This window comes from Notothenia coriiceps, unplaced genomic scaffold (assembly GCF_000735185.1).
Source record: "Notothenia coriiceps isolate Sejong01 unplaced genomic scaffold, NC01 NC01_scaffold00035155, whole genome shotgun sequence".
NCBI classification, from domain to species: domain Eukaryota; kingdom Metazoa; phylum Chordata; class Actinopteri; order Perciformes; family Nototheniidae; genus Notothenia; species Notothenia coriiceps.
Window position 1 is genome coordinate 101,268 of NW_011367856.1, and position 15,741 is coordinate 117,008.

The window sequence follows — 15,741 nt, forward strand, 5'->3', positions numbered from 1 at the left end:
AAACTCCCAGCCAGGCTGCGAGTGTTCGGGCTGGGTTTCGCTGTGTCTCGCTGTCTCGCAAACGGCCACTGGGCTCACAGGGAGGGGGGGGGTCAGGAGCTCCAACAAGCCGTGTAGGACAGAGAGTGAATACACATACTATACAGAGATGCTGTATGAGAAACCAATGAGAGTTTGGAACATTGAACAATGTGAATCTATTCTAGTAGACCTCAACACTGGAACTATGATCAGTAGAAATGGCCATGACATGGGACCTTTAAGAAAAGTGAATTTTTAAATCAAATTTCAAAGTTCAATTTATACAATTCATAAAAATCATAATGCAAACTTTCTTTGTAAAATGCATAATACTGATCACATTGATTCCAGAGTTGATGATTGTTGAAATTGAACATACATTAAACCAATCAGTGTCATATCATTTTAGTTGATAAATCAATATACTTCATTTCTTAGAAAACATCCAGTGTTTCGGTAGTGACCACACTATTTTCTTCTCCAGGTTGTTTCATATTCCCTCAACCTTATTGCTTGATCTGAACTCATAGCCTGCCTTATGCTGAAGTGTGAATGTTTGAAGCTACTGACCCAGAATCAACACTTTAGTAACGGCTGAAAGAGAGGGGGATGGGGCTAGAATGGGTAATCTGTTTGGTATTTTGAGCAAAACACTTCATAGACATGTTTTTTATATATCTGAGACCTATAATATATGCCTACAATTAGTATAATGATACCTTTAAAGTCACACACTGATTTTCAGACTTTAAAACACATTTATTTCAACTATGGGATTTACCTGCTTACCATTCCATTTTGTCACCACCGAAACGTAACCATATGTTTCCGTAGTGACTGTTTCCGTAGTGACGATTCTAGCTAAAGTTGAGCATAACTAAAGAATGCTAGCAAGTACATGGCTAGCATTCACGTCTTTGAAGAGGTTTACACACATAAAAACCTAATACTTTGCATAAAACCCCGAAAAAGTTTACTTAATTGAAGATAATATGTGTTCGGTAGTGACAATTCTTAAGGTTACACGCCGATTTTCAGATTTTGGAACAGATTTATATCAAAAGTATGGGATATAGCTACTTGCCATTCAGCCATGAGGGACAGGGATGCCATGTCACTGCCTAGTCAAAAATGCAGGGGTGTGGCTAAAAACCAGGCTCAGCCATTGGACTAAAACCCCTTGTGTTTCGGTAGTGACATGAAAACTGGGGACATGATTTTTTTAGTATAGTTTTTTTATTAAAAAATTAAACCCACAATAAATCTAAATATTCCAACTTCTGTTTGCATGTAATCATAAAGATCTTCAAAATACACCATTGACAAAAAATAAAATAAAATGTTTTAAGTGTTATTTACAGAAATTGAAATTTAGATGTCAGGGTTGGGGACAGCTACTTCCCAGCTATTTATAGGGTAGTTGAAAGTACCCTATACATGATGTTTTTGTATATATTAAGCTTATCACTATCTAATTGAATGGCTTGTCTTTAAATAGACCATAACATATTCTTAGTAAATATCTATGTCTGAATACTTAATTGTTTTGTTAAATAGTTTTTCTTGTTGTAGGACCGCACTTTGTACTAATTCGGTAGAATGCCCCATATATGTAACATTTGTCAGGAAAAGTCTATACAGAAATAGAAGAGAAAAACAATACACTGAATCCTAAACAACTTGTGAGTAAGAAGTGAAATGCTTCAATGCAAGCCAGTATTAGACTTGACTATAATAACAGTAGGGCAAGCCTGTGATTGTCCCTCAATATATTATAGGATGCAACTTTAGACAGTCAAACACTTGCACTGTAACACAACACTATGTTTTGAAAGTAGGTTTACATTAACCTAACGACAATCTCCATTGTTTCCCTCCAAGTCTACCGTCAATACTGCAAACAAACACTATGGTTTCTGCATTAAAACCGGATCACTTGCAGAAAAGAGTCGCTAGAAATAACTTAACTTATCCTCTTTACAATATTAGTGGTCGTATTTCTAAACTATAAAACAAAGCGCAGTGACTGAAATGACTGTGTGTTGCATTAGGCTGTTTCTTCACAAGAATCCCATGAGAGTCATGTGAAGGAAAGGACTTCTGCTTACCCGGAGATTAACTGTTGTTGGTGGGCTTTGTTCCTACAGAAACTATGTCTGCGTCGCCATTCCTCTTCACAAGAGATTCTACAATGGCTGAAATGTAGCAGGACAGCCTGTTAGTCCAGCAGCTTCACCTGCAAACAAATTCTGTCCTTGAGCCGAACGTCAATCCCATATCAATGTCGTCAAACGACCTATCAGCGTGTAGAGATCATCTGATCCCTCCTGGAAACACATTTATTTCGACCAATCAGGAGTTTGGGAGAGGAGGAGAGGGAGGAAGGCTCCGCCTCGTGGCCACGTAGGGTGTGTATGTATCGTGTTTGCTGAAATCCATTGACGTCAATGAGCTGGGCTAGCATGAGAAGAGTCTGTCAATTATGTGAGGGAGGGGACGTAACATGTGAGCATCCTGCGCAGAAACACGCAGACAAAACATGATGACGAACAAGCCACTCAATATCACATTCTCTTATTATGTTATCCTAAATATCCAGTGAAATAGGAAAATCATATTTTATTTGACGTAGCCCATATTATATTATAGGCTATTATATTAAATTAGCCTAGATTTTCTATCAGGCTTATATTATATTATACCATAATGAACAAGGCTTATAGGCTATGTTATAGGCTGTTAAATCATACTATATTACATAAGGCCTACTAGCCTATTATAGCTTTTCATTTTTGTATTAGGGAAATATTATTTATTATATTGGTGCTTCTCAAATTGAAATATGTGTGGCCTTTATGCATGTTTCAGTTTTTATTTTATTTGGTATGTTTGTGAAATGAACAAAAAAAGTAATACATAAATAAAGTAAAGGTCTTCTAAAATAAAGAAATATGATTACAAGTTACATTGCAAAACGAATAAAATAATAAGTTCAACTTAAATAATGCCTGCTTACAAAATGTGTGATTTGGCTCTGAAAGAAATCTCTGTCTTGCTGCCTCGGCAGACTTTACATCTGGTCATACATCTCGTACTCTCATCCCTGAAAGCTATGAGGAGAAAAGGTCACACAGCCCAGGCCCCAGGGGAAACTACACCTCGGGGAAATGTCCCAGGAGCAGATGAGCGGACATGACCTGGAGGATCCAGCAAGCCAGCAGAGGAGGAGCAGGGTTTGAATTACAGGCCGCCCCCTCTCCCTCAACCAGCCCCCCAACACAGACGCTGCATTCTACAGAGGAAACGGAAAAGACGAAACATACAAAAGGGTTTTTCATTTCAAACCCCGGGACTGTCGAAAGAACAGATAGTTCTTTTTAATACCTAAACTTATTTACTTTTGGCTTTATTGTCTGACCAAAAACCGTCTTTCTTTCCGCTATTTGTACTGTTTGCACATCTTTTCCTCAGCTGTTTACAGCTGGCAGAAAGCACCCGCCCTGTTCGGGAAAAAGGGACCGAGAGTGACCGGAGGATGCCACCCCAACCTTCCCAGCCGCAGGTGAGGAAGAACATCCTGAAGTTCCTTAAAAGTTTTTTGGGAATCATTCGGATCCTGCAGATTGTTTTCGGAGCCGGGCTGTGGGTCACCATCGCTGCAAACAAATACGAAGGATCCATCCACTTCGTCCTGTTCGTCGCAGTCCTCTTCTGGCTCCTCACGCTCGCCCTTTTCTTCCTCACCCTGCTGGACAAGCAGGACCTGGTCCCGCTGCTGGGAGGGGAGCGATGGCTGTGCACTAACCTGGCACACGACGTGGCCGCCGCCGTGCTCTACCTGCCGGCTATCGGAGTCATGATCTACAAGACGGACCGTAACTCCTACTGCAACCTGGAGCTGTACAAACACCTCTGTCTGTACAAGGTCTACCTGACCGCCGCCGTGTTCGCCTGCCTGTGCTGCCTGGTTTACCTAGTGTCGGTTATTTATGGAGCCTGCAGGAAGTGTCGAGGAGAACAGACGGTCATCTGATGAGACTGAAGGGGGTGAGGGCAACACGGAGGGGTACGGTTCCTTTTTCAGGGGGCATCCACAGCAAGATGAGGAATAGTTAACTTCACTGTAATTTAACTCAACAGAGCTCTACTTATCGCAGGATTTTGTTTACTACTTTGTCCCCCATTCCAAACTTTACACTCTGGTGGTGAAGCAGAATCAATTCAAAATCACTATCAGTTTATTTTAGAGTTGCTGGCAGGAAAAATACACAAGTAGCTCAGCGGCCTATAGTTACCCTGGATTGAGTCTGATTTGAAATGTGTTAGGAGGTCTAAAACATATTTCATGTGTCTCCTAGCTGTAGGTAAGGCCTTGCATTTATCTCTTAATTTAATGTAATTTTCCTGCAGAATAAATATATTTCTGCAAGTGCTACTTATAGAGGGGTAGCAGTATAATTATTGTTTACGATTCAATGGCCTTAACATACCGTGTTTAGATTTGTGTTGGTACTGTCAATCTGAAACCTCTCATAGGGGTTTTCTTTTTCTAAGAGATATTTTGTATTACCTTTTATATTATATGTTTTTTATGTTTTGTATGACAGCAAACTACACCGAACAGTTAGTGGGAATGACTACAAAAAATTGTGGACTTCCTTTTGCTCTGTTTTTTGTTTTGTATGACTCCAACTTTGCAAACAGACCTATCAGTGCCTTTTTCAGTACTCTGTATACTCAACAAGGTTTCTTTTTTACAACAATCCCACAATACAGTTGTAATTGGTGCTACAATGTCTATGCTGAACGAAAGTATACTTTAAGTGTTCATTATGTAAAGTCAAAGAATAAAGACCAGTTAATTGAGAGCAAGTGATACGTACCTTTGGTTATGATCCTTTATTAGAGAAAAGCTTTTCAAATTGAAAGGAAGAACTGGACTACGTGTTTTGCTTTGGTGGCTTTTACCAAATGAAACACAGATTTAGAGGGACTAGTGACGGAAGCCCTCAGGAACTTCCTGTTGGGAGATAAAAGCCTTGGCCAATCAGCAGAGATAATTGATATGCTTCTTGACCACATGAAAGACATGGATCCTTAGACCTATCTGTGTGCCGGGGGAGGGGGGGGATTGTGTGATCATCTGGGAAGAGGATTGTTCTTACCGGGAACAGTCTGCTGGGGTTCCGGAGGTGGGCTGACGTTCAGCCAATGAAAATTAAGCCAAATAGAAGATGAAATGTGTCATCTATTTCAGTCAGCATACAGTTCTTAACAACATGCTGCAAATATGATGATTATTAAATGCAACTCACACATAAAAGCACCATTTCCTTTTTTGGGAAATCCACCCTCTTACACTATAATTGCAGATCCACAATCAAAGCATGGCAACAAAATGCAGAGATTAGAATATAAAAGCACAAGTTTTACAACACATGAATGAAAGACTAAAAAATAAGAAATATATTCTGCTTGATGGCCGAGAATATCTTCTTTTACCTGACTCATACAAGTAGCCTTGATTTATGTATGGTCTAGTATAGACAGAGACAAACAGGGAAACTTGAAAAATAATTGGACTTATTAGTATTTCATTTGAGCGTTTTGTCAGTTTGCGTTTCTATTCAACGACGACAGAAAGAATGCAATGTGCGTGTTGAATGCAAGGTGACATCTGTGGTCAGAGTTACAGGAGTGAAAGGGTTAATGTTTACCAGCTGCAAAATGTAAATCTAGCATTTCTAAAGGAGGAAAGGAGTCCCACTCCCACCCACTCTATCCCCCTCCTGAGAAGTATTGTCCTGTCCACGTGTCGCTCCTGCGGAAACACACTGCTGTATACAACCAAGTGGAGACAACACAGCAGCTTTACATGCTGCATAAACAAAGACCCAACCCAGGGTTTAATTTGGTATTAAAAGTAACCATAGTGAATCGTTTGAGTTTGATGACTCACAACTATAGCATATGCTGACATTTAAAGCCAGGAATTAACTATCCACATTTACCCTGAAATCTTTTTGAGGTTACCACATTAACATGCTCCTTATTATTACACAGACCACAATTTATAGATCAAGTCTGTTCAGATTTGTCACTGTTGTGTGTGAGCCCTTTATGAATGTAATCCTCAAACATCATTTCCAAACAAGAAGGCCATGTAATCACAGGGAATAACACCTATTTGGAAACCTTTACTATATCTTGACATTATTAGAAGGGTGTGTGTACCACAGAAGTGAGGTTATTGTACTTTTCCCCCAGCTACAGAGTAAAAAGAAACCCTGACAACTTGGCAAGGATGTATAGAGCAAGGCAATTCTCTTGAGTTCATACTGTGTGATTTTTTTTGGCTACTCGTCTACTCAACCAATGAGACATTTCCTGTCTGCGCCTACCCACCCTTCTGAAAGCAACTGCCCGTCAAATAGTCATTATGACACTTCCGAATGGTTCCTCTCCTCTCTGTAAGCACAGCATCATGTAGCTGTTGCCATGGACTGATGTCAACTCACAAAAAATCTGATATTATGTTTGCTGCCAGAAATACCTTGAACTCACTTCTAAAGTCCATATGGATAACAATGACATGACTGTGAATCATGGCGATAATTAAATCACTGGTGAGATAATCATAGAGAATTGTTAGGAATGTCTTTTTTCCCTTGTAATTAAAATGCTATTCGCCTTCCAACATAGCGGTGTACATAACAACAGTTATAGTCTTTTTGGGCAAGACTTCCTCATTTTGCCAATCCACCAAAGCTCAGCAATGAAACACTGTCTGGAAAACAGAAGGAAAGGCATCGACTCGCTTTCCTCATAGTAGCTTCAACTAAACATCCGAAAGCATTTTTGTGCGTGAGGGAAGTTGATTTTTCACCGAATTTCTTACATTGAAATAACTTTAGGAAGAAATCTCCTCACAGCCAGTAACAACATGAGAAACATTACAGTGACCAAAACCCCTTTCAATAAAAATATGTTTATGTCAGTGTTTTGGACTTGAAAAAACATAATGGTTTGTTTAGAATTATTCAACAGGAAATGTTATTATTTTAAAAATACTTGTACTTTTAAATTATTACCCGCATTATTTTGTTGTTACTGTGCCCAGTCCTGATTTACATCTCCTTTTTTTTGCAAGACCAGGGCCTGGTGTTAACTGAACCAGGTGCATTTACCTGTTTTGGTTTAAACGTATTCAGCAGCTGCTTTGGACATGAAGTGCCCCGTCTTTGTTTCGCACCCTAATTCTGTGTCTGCATCTTTTTTACCTGCTCATGGCCCTCCTCTTCTGTCTTGCTTGGGAGGCTACTTGTATGCACATGAAACATGAAAACACAGACACATGCACACAGCAGTGCACTGTCAACCACACCTTCATCAGATACTGCTGAGATGCACATTCCTCTGCAAAGGAGAGGGAAACATGTGAAAACAGATGGAGACTGACAGAACAAGTAAATGGGCTAGAAAAAATATCAAAAAGGTAATCTCATGAAGATCTAAGCAGGAATCTGAGATTGACATTTCCTGTCTGTGTCAGGCATGAATGTGCACAGTGTTTCAGCCCTGTCGATTGCCTGTGATACTCTCCAGTTTATAGTTTCCTAACATGGTGACTACACATCTGTTTCAGCAGCTTTTGCCCACACAATACGTCTGAATGGGCACAGTGTTCGTGAAGCCAATGGCAGCCAGTGGTGGGAAATGATGATAGCTATTTATAGAGCGTTGAAATTACCACCACTTCCTCAACTCGCGAATCCTCCGCCAAGACGTTGAGAAGATTTTTTACAGAGTCTAAGAAAGTTAGGGAGAAAGGAGGGCGGTCAAACTGATTCTTTGGCACTAATTCATGAAGATAATCAACAACACCTCTGTCAATCGCCTGTATTTTTTTACCTTAATAAAATACAATGTTATAGAAGGAATCAGAAGTGAAATCCAAGGTGATACACTCTCAAAAAACTCTTACAGAGCTTTGCATCTTTAGAGCAGCATTAGTAGACGACACACAAAGTAAAACAAACATTCCTTCAGAGCACGGATCATGGAGTTCCTGATAATACCTTACATGGCTCATAACTGTTTCCCAGCACTACTTTTCACACAGATTTCACACACTGTAGTTCTGACGATAAAAAGACAATTTAAATTCACATTTTCTCTTTCAATTAAAGCAATATCCGCAATTTTTTTTCTGGTCATTAGGCTCCTGAACTTGCATTATTTGGTATCTTTACAATGCATTGTCAGAATGAACGCATAAAAGTTTGGATGCAACAGCGAAATAAAGTCAAAAATAACAATGTTGTGGAGTCTATAGCTCAACTGTCCAGACATAAATAAAACATTTCAGTGTCAGCCAAACATTCCGGACTGCTCTAGATTTTAACCAACAGTGATGCATTTACCCACTAGGAGGTGTTATAGGGTTTCACAAAACATGAATTGGACCACATTTAAAACTATTTTCTTATTTGCCACCTTTAAAAAGAAAATCACTGACAGTAGTGAACTGGACTAACCCCGAGGTCTGGAAAAAGCTATATAGCAAGTGGACATTAGTTGGGGTAGAACGTCAACAATTATAGTGGCTACAAAAACATGTAAAGGGCTGGTAATGTCCACTATTAAAAAAATTATATAACATTTTATTTGTTGAGTTTATATTCACAAATACAAGTGACTACTGTCTTGTGCAGATCATAATTCAGAGGGATGAATGGATCTTATCACATTCTGGGCAATGAAAAATCTGTGAAGCTGTGTGTGGGGAAAAACTGAATAAAATGTTGACATTATACAGTCAGTCGTAGATGGTTGCAAGGCGAAGCAACCACAACAACAACAACAACAACAACAACAACAACAACAACAACAACAGTCCTTTGTGAGAAGGTTGAAGGAGTTCTTTCCTTAATATAAATATATGCAAATATGTTCTGTATGCAGTCATCTTTGTCATCAAAACTGAGATGGCTTTTGCCAATATGTTATGCAATACTTAAAGCTCCTCCAAAAAGGGCCAACATGTTATGGGACTGCTACTGTAATCACATTTAGGGACATGAAGAGGTGCTGCTCCTGGTCATTTGTACTTTTTGAACTTTTAAACAATTGTTGGTAAATGTTTTGATGAACAGTAGGAAAAGCAACAATTGGTTATGGGATCTTAGACTAAGATATTAATGTAGATAGATAGATATATATAGGCAGACAGAAAAACAATGAAAAGTCAATGGAGTACAATCTGTACACAGTATGAAGGTCAGGGAAGAGTCTCCGCAGCTGACGCCCACCGTTGTCATTGGTCGAGAGATGAACAACCCGTTTTTTTTGCGGAATCTTATTGGATGTGAAAACCAGGAAGTGAGGGACTAACCAATCCGCGGAATAAAAGTACTCAGAGGTTCGACAGCACAGGAGTGGACCTGTGTTATTTTTCTAAAGAGGAGAATTGTCACATTCACAGCCTTTGCATCCTGTTTTAAAACACATTTTGTCTAATTTCTTCACCTTCGGCATATTATTGTCAATCATGGCTGTCTACAAATTAGTGTTGATCCGCCACGGAGAGAGCAACTGGAATCAGGAGAATCGCTTCTGCGGCTGGTTCGATGCAGATCTGAGTGAAACCGGGGAAAAGGAGGCGAAGAGAGGAGGACAGGCCTTGAAAGGTGAGGAGGAACTCATTCAATGTATCCCATCATCCAGTGTGCTTTCTCTGAAATACCGTAGGGGCAAGTGCACGGATCTGGTTGCATAATGGCCTCTCTGCACCAGACCAGACCCTGGACTGCCCCTGTTAACATGCAGAGGTGATGCGTCCTCCATTATGCTTGTCTGGCACACTGCTATTTAATGTTATAAGAACATACAGTTAACATATCTGTTCTCATTTAAAAAATCAGGATACTTTTTTATGATGCACTACTTGTGGACTTTAATGCCAACTTGAATGTTTGGGTAATATTCTTTAACCATCTGTCAGAAAAAGCATCAATCAATTACAGCAAAGACACATTTACCCACTAATATATTCACTTAGACTTAAAAAGACATTGTGCTTTTCAAATGTGATATTTTGCTGTTTTCACATGTGACAATAAACCAAATATCTTAAGTTTTGTGGACTTTTTAAACAAAGATAATGAATATGTTTTGGTTGTAGCCCTAAATGTGGCCACATATATTTTTTTTCAGACTCAGTTGCTTCTGTTCATGGTACCATGGTGTCATTTATAAGAGATGTTTAACGCAAAAAGTGCAGACTTGTGGTTCCCTGAAGGCATTGCAGAGGAATTTACTAACTAAACAAAGCTGAAGGAAACCATCAAAGTATCCAGTTGGAATTTTCTGTTGACAGTTTCAGTAAAAATGCATTAAAATCCAATGTATTTCACTCTCTGGAACTTACAGATGCTAGCTTTGAGTTTGACATTTGCTACACCTCCGTTCTGAAGCGGGCCACCAGAACACTGTGGTTGGTCCTGGATGCCATTGACCAGATGTGGGTGCCGGTGCACCGGACCTGGCGGCTCAATGAGCGCCACTACGGGGGCCTGACAGGGCTAAACAAGGCAGAGACAGCCGCCAAGCATGGAGAGGCTCAAGTGAAGATCTGGAGGCGCTCATTCGATACCCCACCTCCTACCATGGGACCAGACCATGACTACTACAGTATCATCAGCAAGGTAACATAATATATCTACTGTACATACATACCATAACTAGCTTTAGTTTGCATATAAGGAACAAATTGCTTTGTGTACTGAACAGCTTACTGATGTGTGAAATCATAGTGAAGCATTTATTGATTCAAGGTCTGTTTGTGTGCAGCACAGTCAGCTTGAATATCTAACTGTTTTAGACACAGCAGTGCAAATGCAATCTGATGGAAATCCATCAAACTGGAGAAACATCACCTTACTGCTTAGTAGCATATGCCCTAATGCTGTTGCCTAGCGGCCCCTACACACGGCGGCGTGTGTTGAAGCTTCAACGCTTCTGCCCATTCACTTTGAATGGGGTGACGTCACGTTTTGCCGACGTCACCCCATTGACGTCAGCAAAGCATAGAGCTTCAAAAGTAGAGCAATGTCCTACTTTTGAAGCTTCGACGGAAGCGTCAGCCAATCGAATCATATGCCAGTACAAGCTCTAGCCAATCAAACCGCGTGCTTGTGTGTCCGGGGCGGGAGATTCATCAGACTTCAGACACGCCCGCCGGCAAGCTTCAACGCACGCCGCCGTGTGTAGGGGCCGTAATAGTATGTCCAAGGGGAGTTAATAAATGACTGGCAGAAATAAGGTCTGCTAGGATCAAGTTCAAAGTTCAGTCAAGGTAGAAACACACTGATCAGAAGTCTGCGTAGACCGAGGTATTTTGAAGTTAGGATGTGGTAACTCGTAGCTGGCTGTCAAAACATTGATAAGCAGCATTTACCCTGTTGACAGTGTAATAAGATCACAGCTGATTCTTTCATGCCTGCAAATGACAAAGAAAACGTCACCACATTGCTTTTATATGACACTTCTTCTTACCCTTACTCAAAGTTCCTTTCCTATTTCAATAAAGGTCTCTTCAGAAAAAGCTAAAAGACAAAGCGATCTAGGTGCTGATTTTTGCAGTGTTCATTTTTGCCTTTTTATATATTTAAAAAATTGAAAATGTCCTCCTTGTAGGATCGGCGCTATGCGGACCTGAGTGAGGACCAGCTTCCTTCCTGTGAGAGCCTTAAGGACACCATCGCACGAGCTCTGCCCTACTGGAACGAGGAGATTGCACCTCAGATCAAACGGGGAAAGAGGGTCCTCATCGCTGCCCATGGAAACAGTCTGAGGGGGATTGTAAAGCATCTTGAGGGTGTGTGGCGTTATGAATAAGGAAATTCAAGTAGTTTGCCAAATCACCTTTTTTTGTCTTTTACTTAAATTAAAAACAAAGGTCCTAGTTGTCAGGAATTTTCGTAAGATTTAATTAAAAAACTATACACTAAACTTTACTAGGTACACCAGAACAATCTACCACTATTCAACACAAATATAATTCTCTGACACTGTCATAGAGGTGTTAATTCGATTGTATGTTTAGCATTGAGGTCTTTGTTAGGGGTGTAGTTTCCCTCTACTGCATTATAATGATATCATGTATTAAAAAAAGGAGAAGAAATAGAAACACCTTCCTATGTAATGTAGTCCAGTACAACACCATTGTGAATTACAGCTTCAATAATATTTTACCTAATACAGTGTTAACAAGAGTATATCCATATAACACATTTTGCTTTAAAAAAACAAAACATAATCTGGAAATTCTCTAACTTGTTTGTATATGCTGCCACCTGTAGGAATGTCTGATGAAGCCATCATGGAGCTGAACCTACCAACAGGCATCCCCATCCTCTACGAGCTGGACAAGAACCTGAAGCCTGTGAAGCCTATGCAGTTCCTGGGAGACGAGGAGACCGTACGCAAAGCCATGGAGGCCGTGGCTGCTCAAGGAAAGGCCAAGAAATAAAGACACAGAAAGTCCTCTCTGTGAACAGAAAAGGCTGCCCCTAACAACTGACCACATACGTGTTTTCCTAAATCCTCGTTTATTTTGGATTGTAATACATGATGAGTACACTGTAGGTTATTGTCAAACACACCCTTACTCTACTTGCACAGTGTAGGGATAGTAGATAGTGAACCATTGGGATATGTTGGGGCCAGGGAGCCACAGCTCTCAAGAGATTGGAAATATGTATTGCTATAACGGCCCATCAATATGACAATCTTTAAGAAATCAGAATTTAACTGTAATTGCTAGAACTGCTAATACATGCTGTTTATCTGTGTATTTGAATAAGTACTTGAATAAATGAATTACCCTTTGAATAATGAAAACCTTGTCATTTAAAACAAAAAAATATATTTTAGAATTTCTTTGATTTGGTGTCCTACGCAGGGATGTTAAATGCTAATTAAACCAATTACACAAGAAAATATACCACCACACTGATTGTGGTAGGGAAGTTATCATACCGACCTTATGATTACCTGTCCAGGACGACAATACTATTTATTGAATTTAAAAACAAAGTGTGATATTGTAGTCTATAATTATTTAATTTTTAGTCTTTCACTTTTTAGTTTCATAGTCTTAATGAGATGATTTTCAAACAAAAAGGACCACTGCTAAGGATGGACAACTCACCTTCTGTCTTACTTTTACATTTTGAAATGGGGATGAATGTTTGCAAACTCTTGAGAGCAAGACAGCTAGGACAACTAAAAAGTCCTTTTCTCTTTTTGTCTATAGACGGTATTTGTGCCATGTCCTTGTATGTTGTTGGTGTGTCGTACATAGAATTTTTTCTTTTTAAGTTTCATTAGGTTTGGAAAAATGTTAATGGTGCCAAACACTGCATCAGAATGGCCTTGTTTACGGGACCAATCCATTACTTGGAACACCATATAAACATGATTAAAAGAAGATAAATTGTCTAAATGTAACCTTTATTTTTGTTACTCTGTGTTTCTGCCTTGGTGCCCGCTTTGTCTTTATGTGCATCCAGCTATTTCCCTAAAGTAAATGTCTACAGCAGTAGGCCTGCATTATGTCTTACAATATTGAACTATTTCCTTTTTTTAAATGTAATTTCTTCTGTATTGGTAAAATGTATCCTGAAGGCTCCGAAAGTAATAAAGAAAGGCTTCAAGTCTAAAGTTGTTGCTTCTGCTTGTCATGTGGGATATAAATGTATATTCATTTTCACATAGTGATTCGAGTATCATGCTAAACCAGAATTCTAACCCAGCTGGATCTCTATTCATACAAAAATATAACTAATAAATGATGATGTATTACAAGAGATTAAACTACCTAGCAGATATGTGTCTATCCCTTCCAGTAAATTAGAAAATGCCATAGGAGATATGAAAACCACTTTGAAGGTAATTAATAGCATAATTAAGGAGAAAAGAACTGACAACAGAAATGAATTCAAGAAATTCCAAACTGAAGGAAAAACCCCAACGGATGTTGCAAATAGCTTTAATGAGTTCTTTACTGAAATTGGCCCGAATCTGGCGAGTAAAATCAGCCCAACTTCATCTAAAGTGGATGATTTTCTGAAAAACTGCAACCAACAGAGTATGTTCCTGAACCCAATTACAGAAAATGAACTGCTTGATATTGTTAATACTCAACACAGTAAACAGTCCAAAGATTATTTAGGAGTTGCACCAAACATTGTAGCCCCCCTAGTAAATATATGCAATAAATCGTTCCAACAAGGTATTTTTCCCAATGAAATTAAAATCGCGAAGGTGATTCCGGTTTTCAAATCTGGTGATAAATCTAGTTTTATTAATTATAGACCCATTTCTTTACTACCACAATTCTCAAAAAACTCTTTAACAAACGTCTGGAGTCATTCCTCAGCAAATGTAATATACTATGCCCCAGCCAATATGGATTTCTGAAAAATCACTCTACTTCTTCAGCAGTAATTGAACTGGTTGAAGAAATTACCAACAACATTGAGAAAAAGATGATTACAGCTGGTATATTCATTGACCTTAAAAGGGCTTTTGATACTGTGAACCATACTGCTACATAAATTGGAACATTATGGCATAAGGGGTCAAGCCAAAGAATGGGTCAAGAGTTATCTGATAAATAGGCTACAATATGTGGATATAGACGAGGCGAAATCAAACAATCTTCCTATAACGTGGAGTTCCTCAAGGATCAATTTTAGGTCCGAAACTGCTCCTGATTTATATTAATGACATTATCAACACCTCCAACATGTTTAAATTCATTTTGTTTGCCGATGATACCACCATTCTCTGCTCCCATCATAATCTTGGTGATCTTGTTAAAATTGTTAATGCAGAATTAGAAATACTATGTAACTGGTTTGCAGTTAATAAATTATCTCTTAATGTGGCCAAAACAAATTACATGTTATTCAATACAAAGTCTGAGAGTAGAAATGTAGCTTAGCGCAATTTCAATCAGGAAGACAATATCATCTGGTGTCACACGTTATCTCAATAAGCAATCAGGGGCGTTACGCCCCGGCTAGCCAATCATCGCACCTGCTAACCCCTTTTAATCTGCTCTCCCCTCCCTGTCAGTTGTCATTTCAGGCGTCAACACACAAGCAGCAGCAGGGCTTCGCCCCAGCTCCAAGCATATTCATCAGCTCCGCAGTCTTGCGGATTAAGCTACAGACGGCGTTCCCCAGTCGGCTAGCGGTTCCAGCCGGCCGCCCCGCAAACCCGGATGCGGGAGGAAAGACAAGGAAATCGGGCTCCAAGGAAGTTCCTCCGGCTTAATGGAAATGACCTACTTCACGAAAACAATTGACGCACGCCTTCAGTCTCTCGAGAGGGCATCACTGGCAGCAGGGCCGCTCAAATGCGGCGCTTCCGGCTTCACGCGGAACGGGCCCTCATCGCATGCGAAGCTTTACCCATTGCTGGCTTCAACCACAGCCCCTCCCGCAGGCAGGGCTTAAGCTACATCCCCTTGAAGCTACTTCCTCCTGCACCTCATCTCTAAAACAGGCGTCAGGGTAGCACTGGCAAGAGACAGTTGCAACAAATTCATGAGATGTTTCGTTATATTGTTATGACATTCGGGTCATGCAGAGTGAGATCACTACCCCTTTAAGAGAGGGGTGTGGCGCGTGCAGAGCGAGCGAGCGGGAT

At 39.8% G+C, this 15,741-nt stretch overlaps 3 protein-coding genes across 3 annotated transcripts in view; 2 read left to right on the forward strand and 1 right to left on the reverse strand.

Moving 5' to 3' along the window:
• Nucleotides 1–2,306, reverse strand: part of avpi1 (arginine vasopressin induced 1) — a 5,779-nt gene extending 3,473 nt beyond the window's left edge. Inside the window, exon 1 of the mRNA XM_010791077.1 lies at nt 2,130–2,306. The gene's annotated coding sequence lies outside the window, so the exon portion shown is untranslated. The remainder of the gene's footprint in view (nt 1–2,129) is intronic.
• A 998-nt stretch (nt 2,307–3,304) lies between these two features.
• Nucleotides 3,305–4,889, forward strand: marveld1 (MARVEL domain containing 1). Its single transcript, XM_010791078.1, has one exon. The coding sequence runs from the start codon at nt 3,557–3,559 to the stop codon at nt 4,052–4,054; it is 498 nt and encodes a 165-aa protein (XP_010789380.1). The 5' UTR covers nt 3,305–3,556; the 3' UTR covers nt 4,055–4,889.
• A 4,530-nt stretch (nt 4,890–9,419) lies between these two features.
• On the forward strand, nt 9,420–13,742 carry LOC104962629 (phosphoglycerate mutase 1-like). The gene is made up of 4 exons (XM_010791080.1): nt 9,420–9,710; nt 10,453–10,727; nt 11,719–11,899; nt 12,384–13,742. The coding sequence occupies exons 1-4, from the start codon at nt 9,572–9,574 to the stop codon at nt 12,551–12,553; spliced, it is 765 nt and encodes a 254-aa protein (XP_010789382.1). The 5' UTR covers nt 9,420–9,571; the 3' UTR covers nt 12,554–13,742.
• The last annotated feature ends 1,999 nt before the right edge of the window (nt 13,743–15,741 follow it).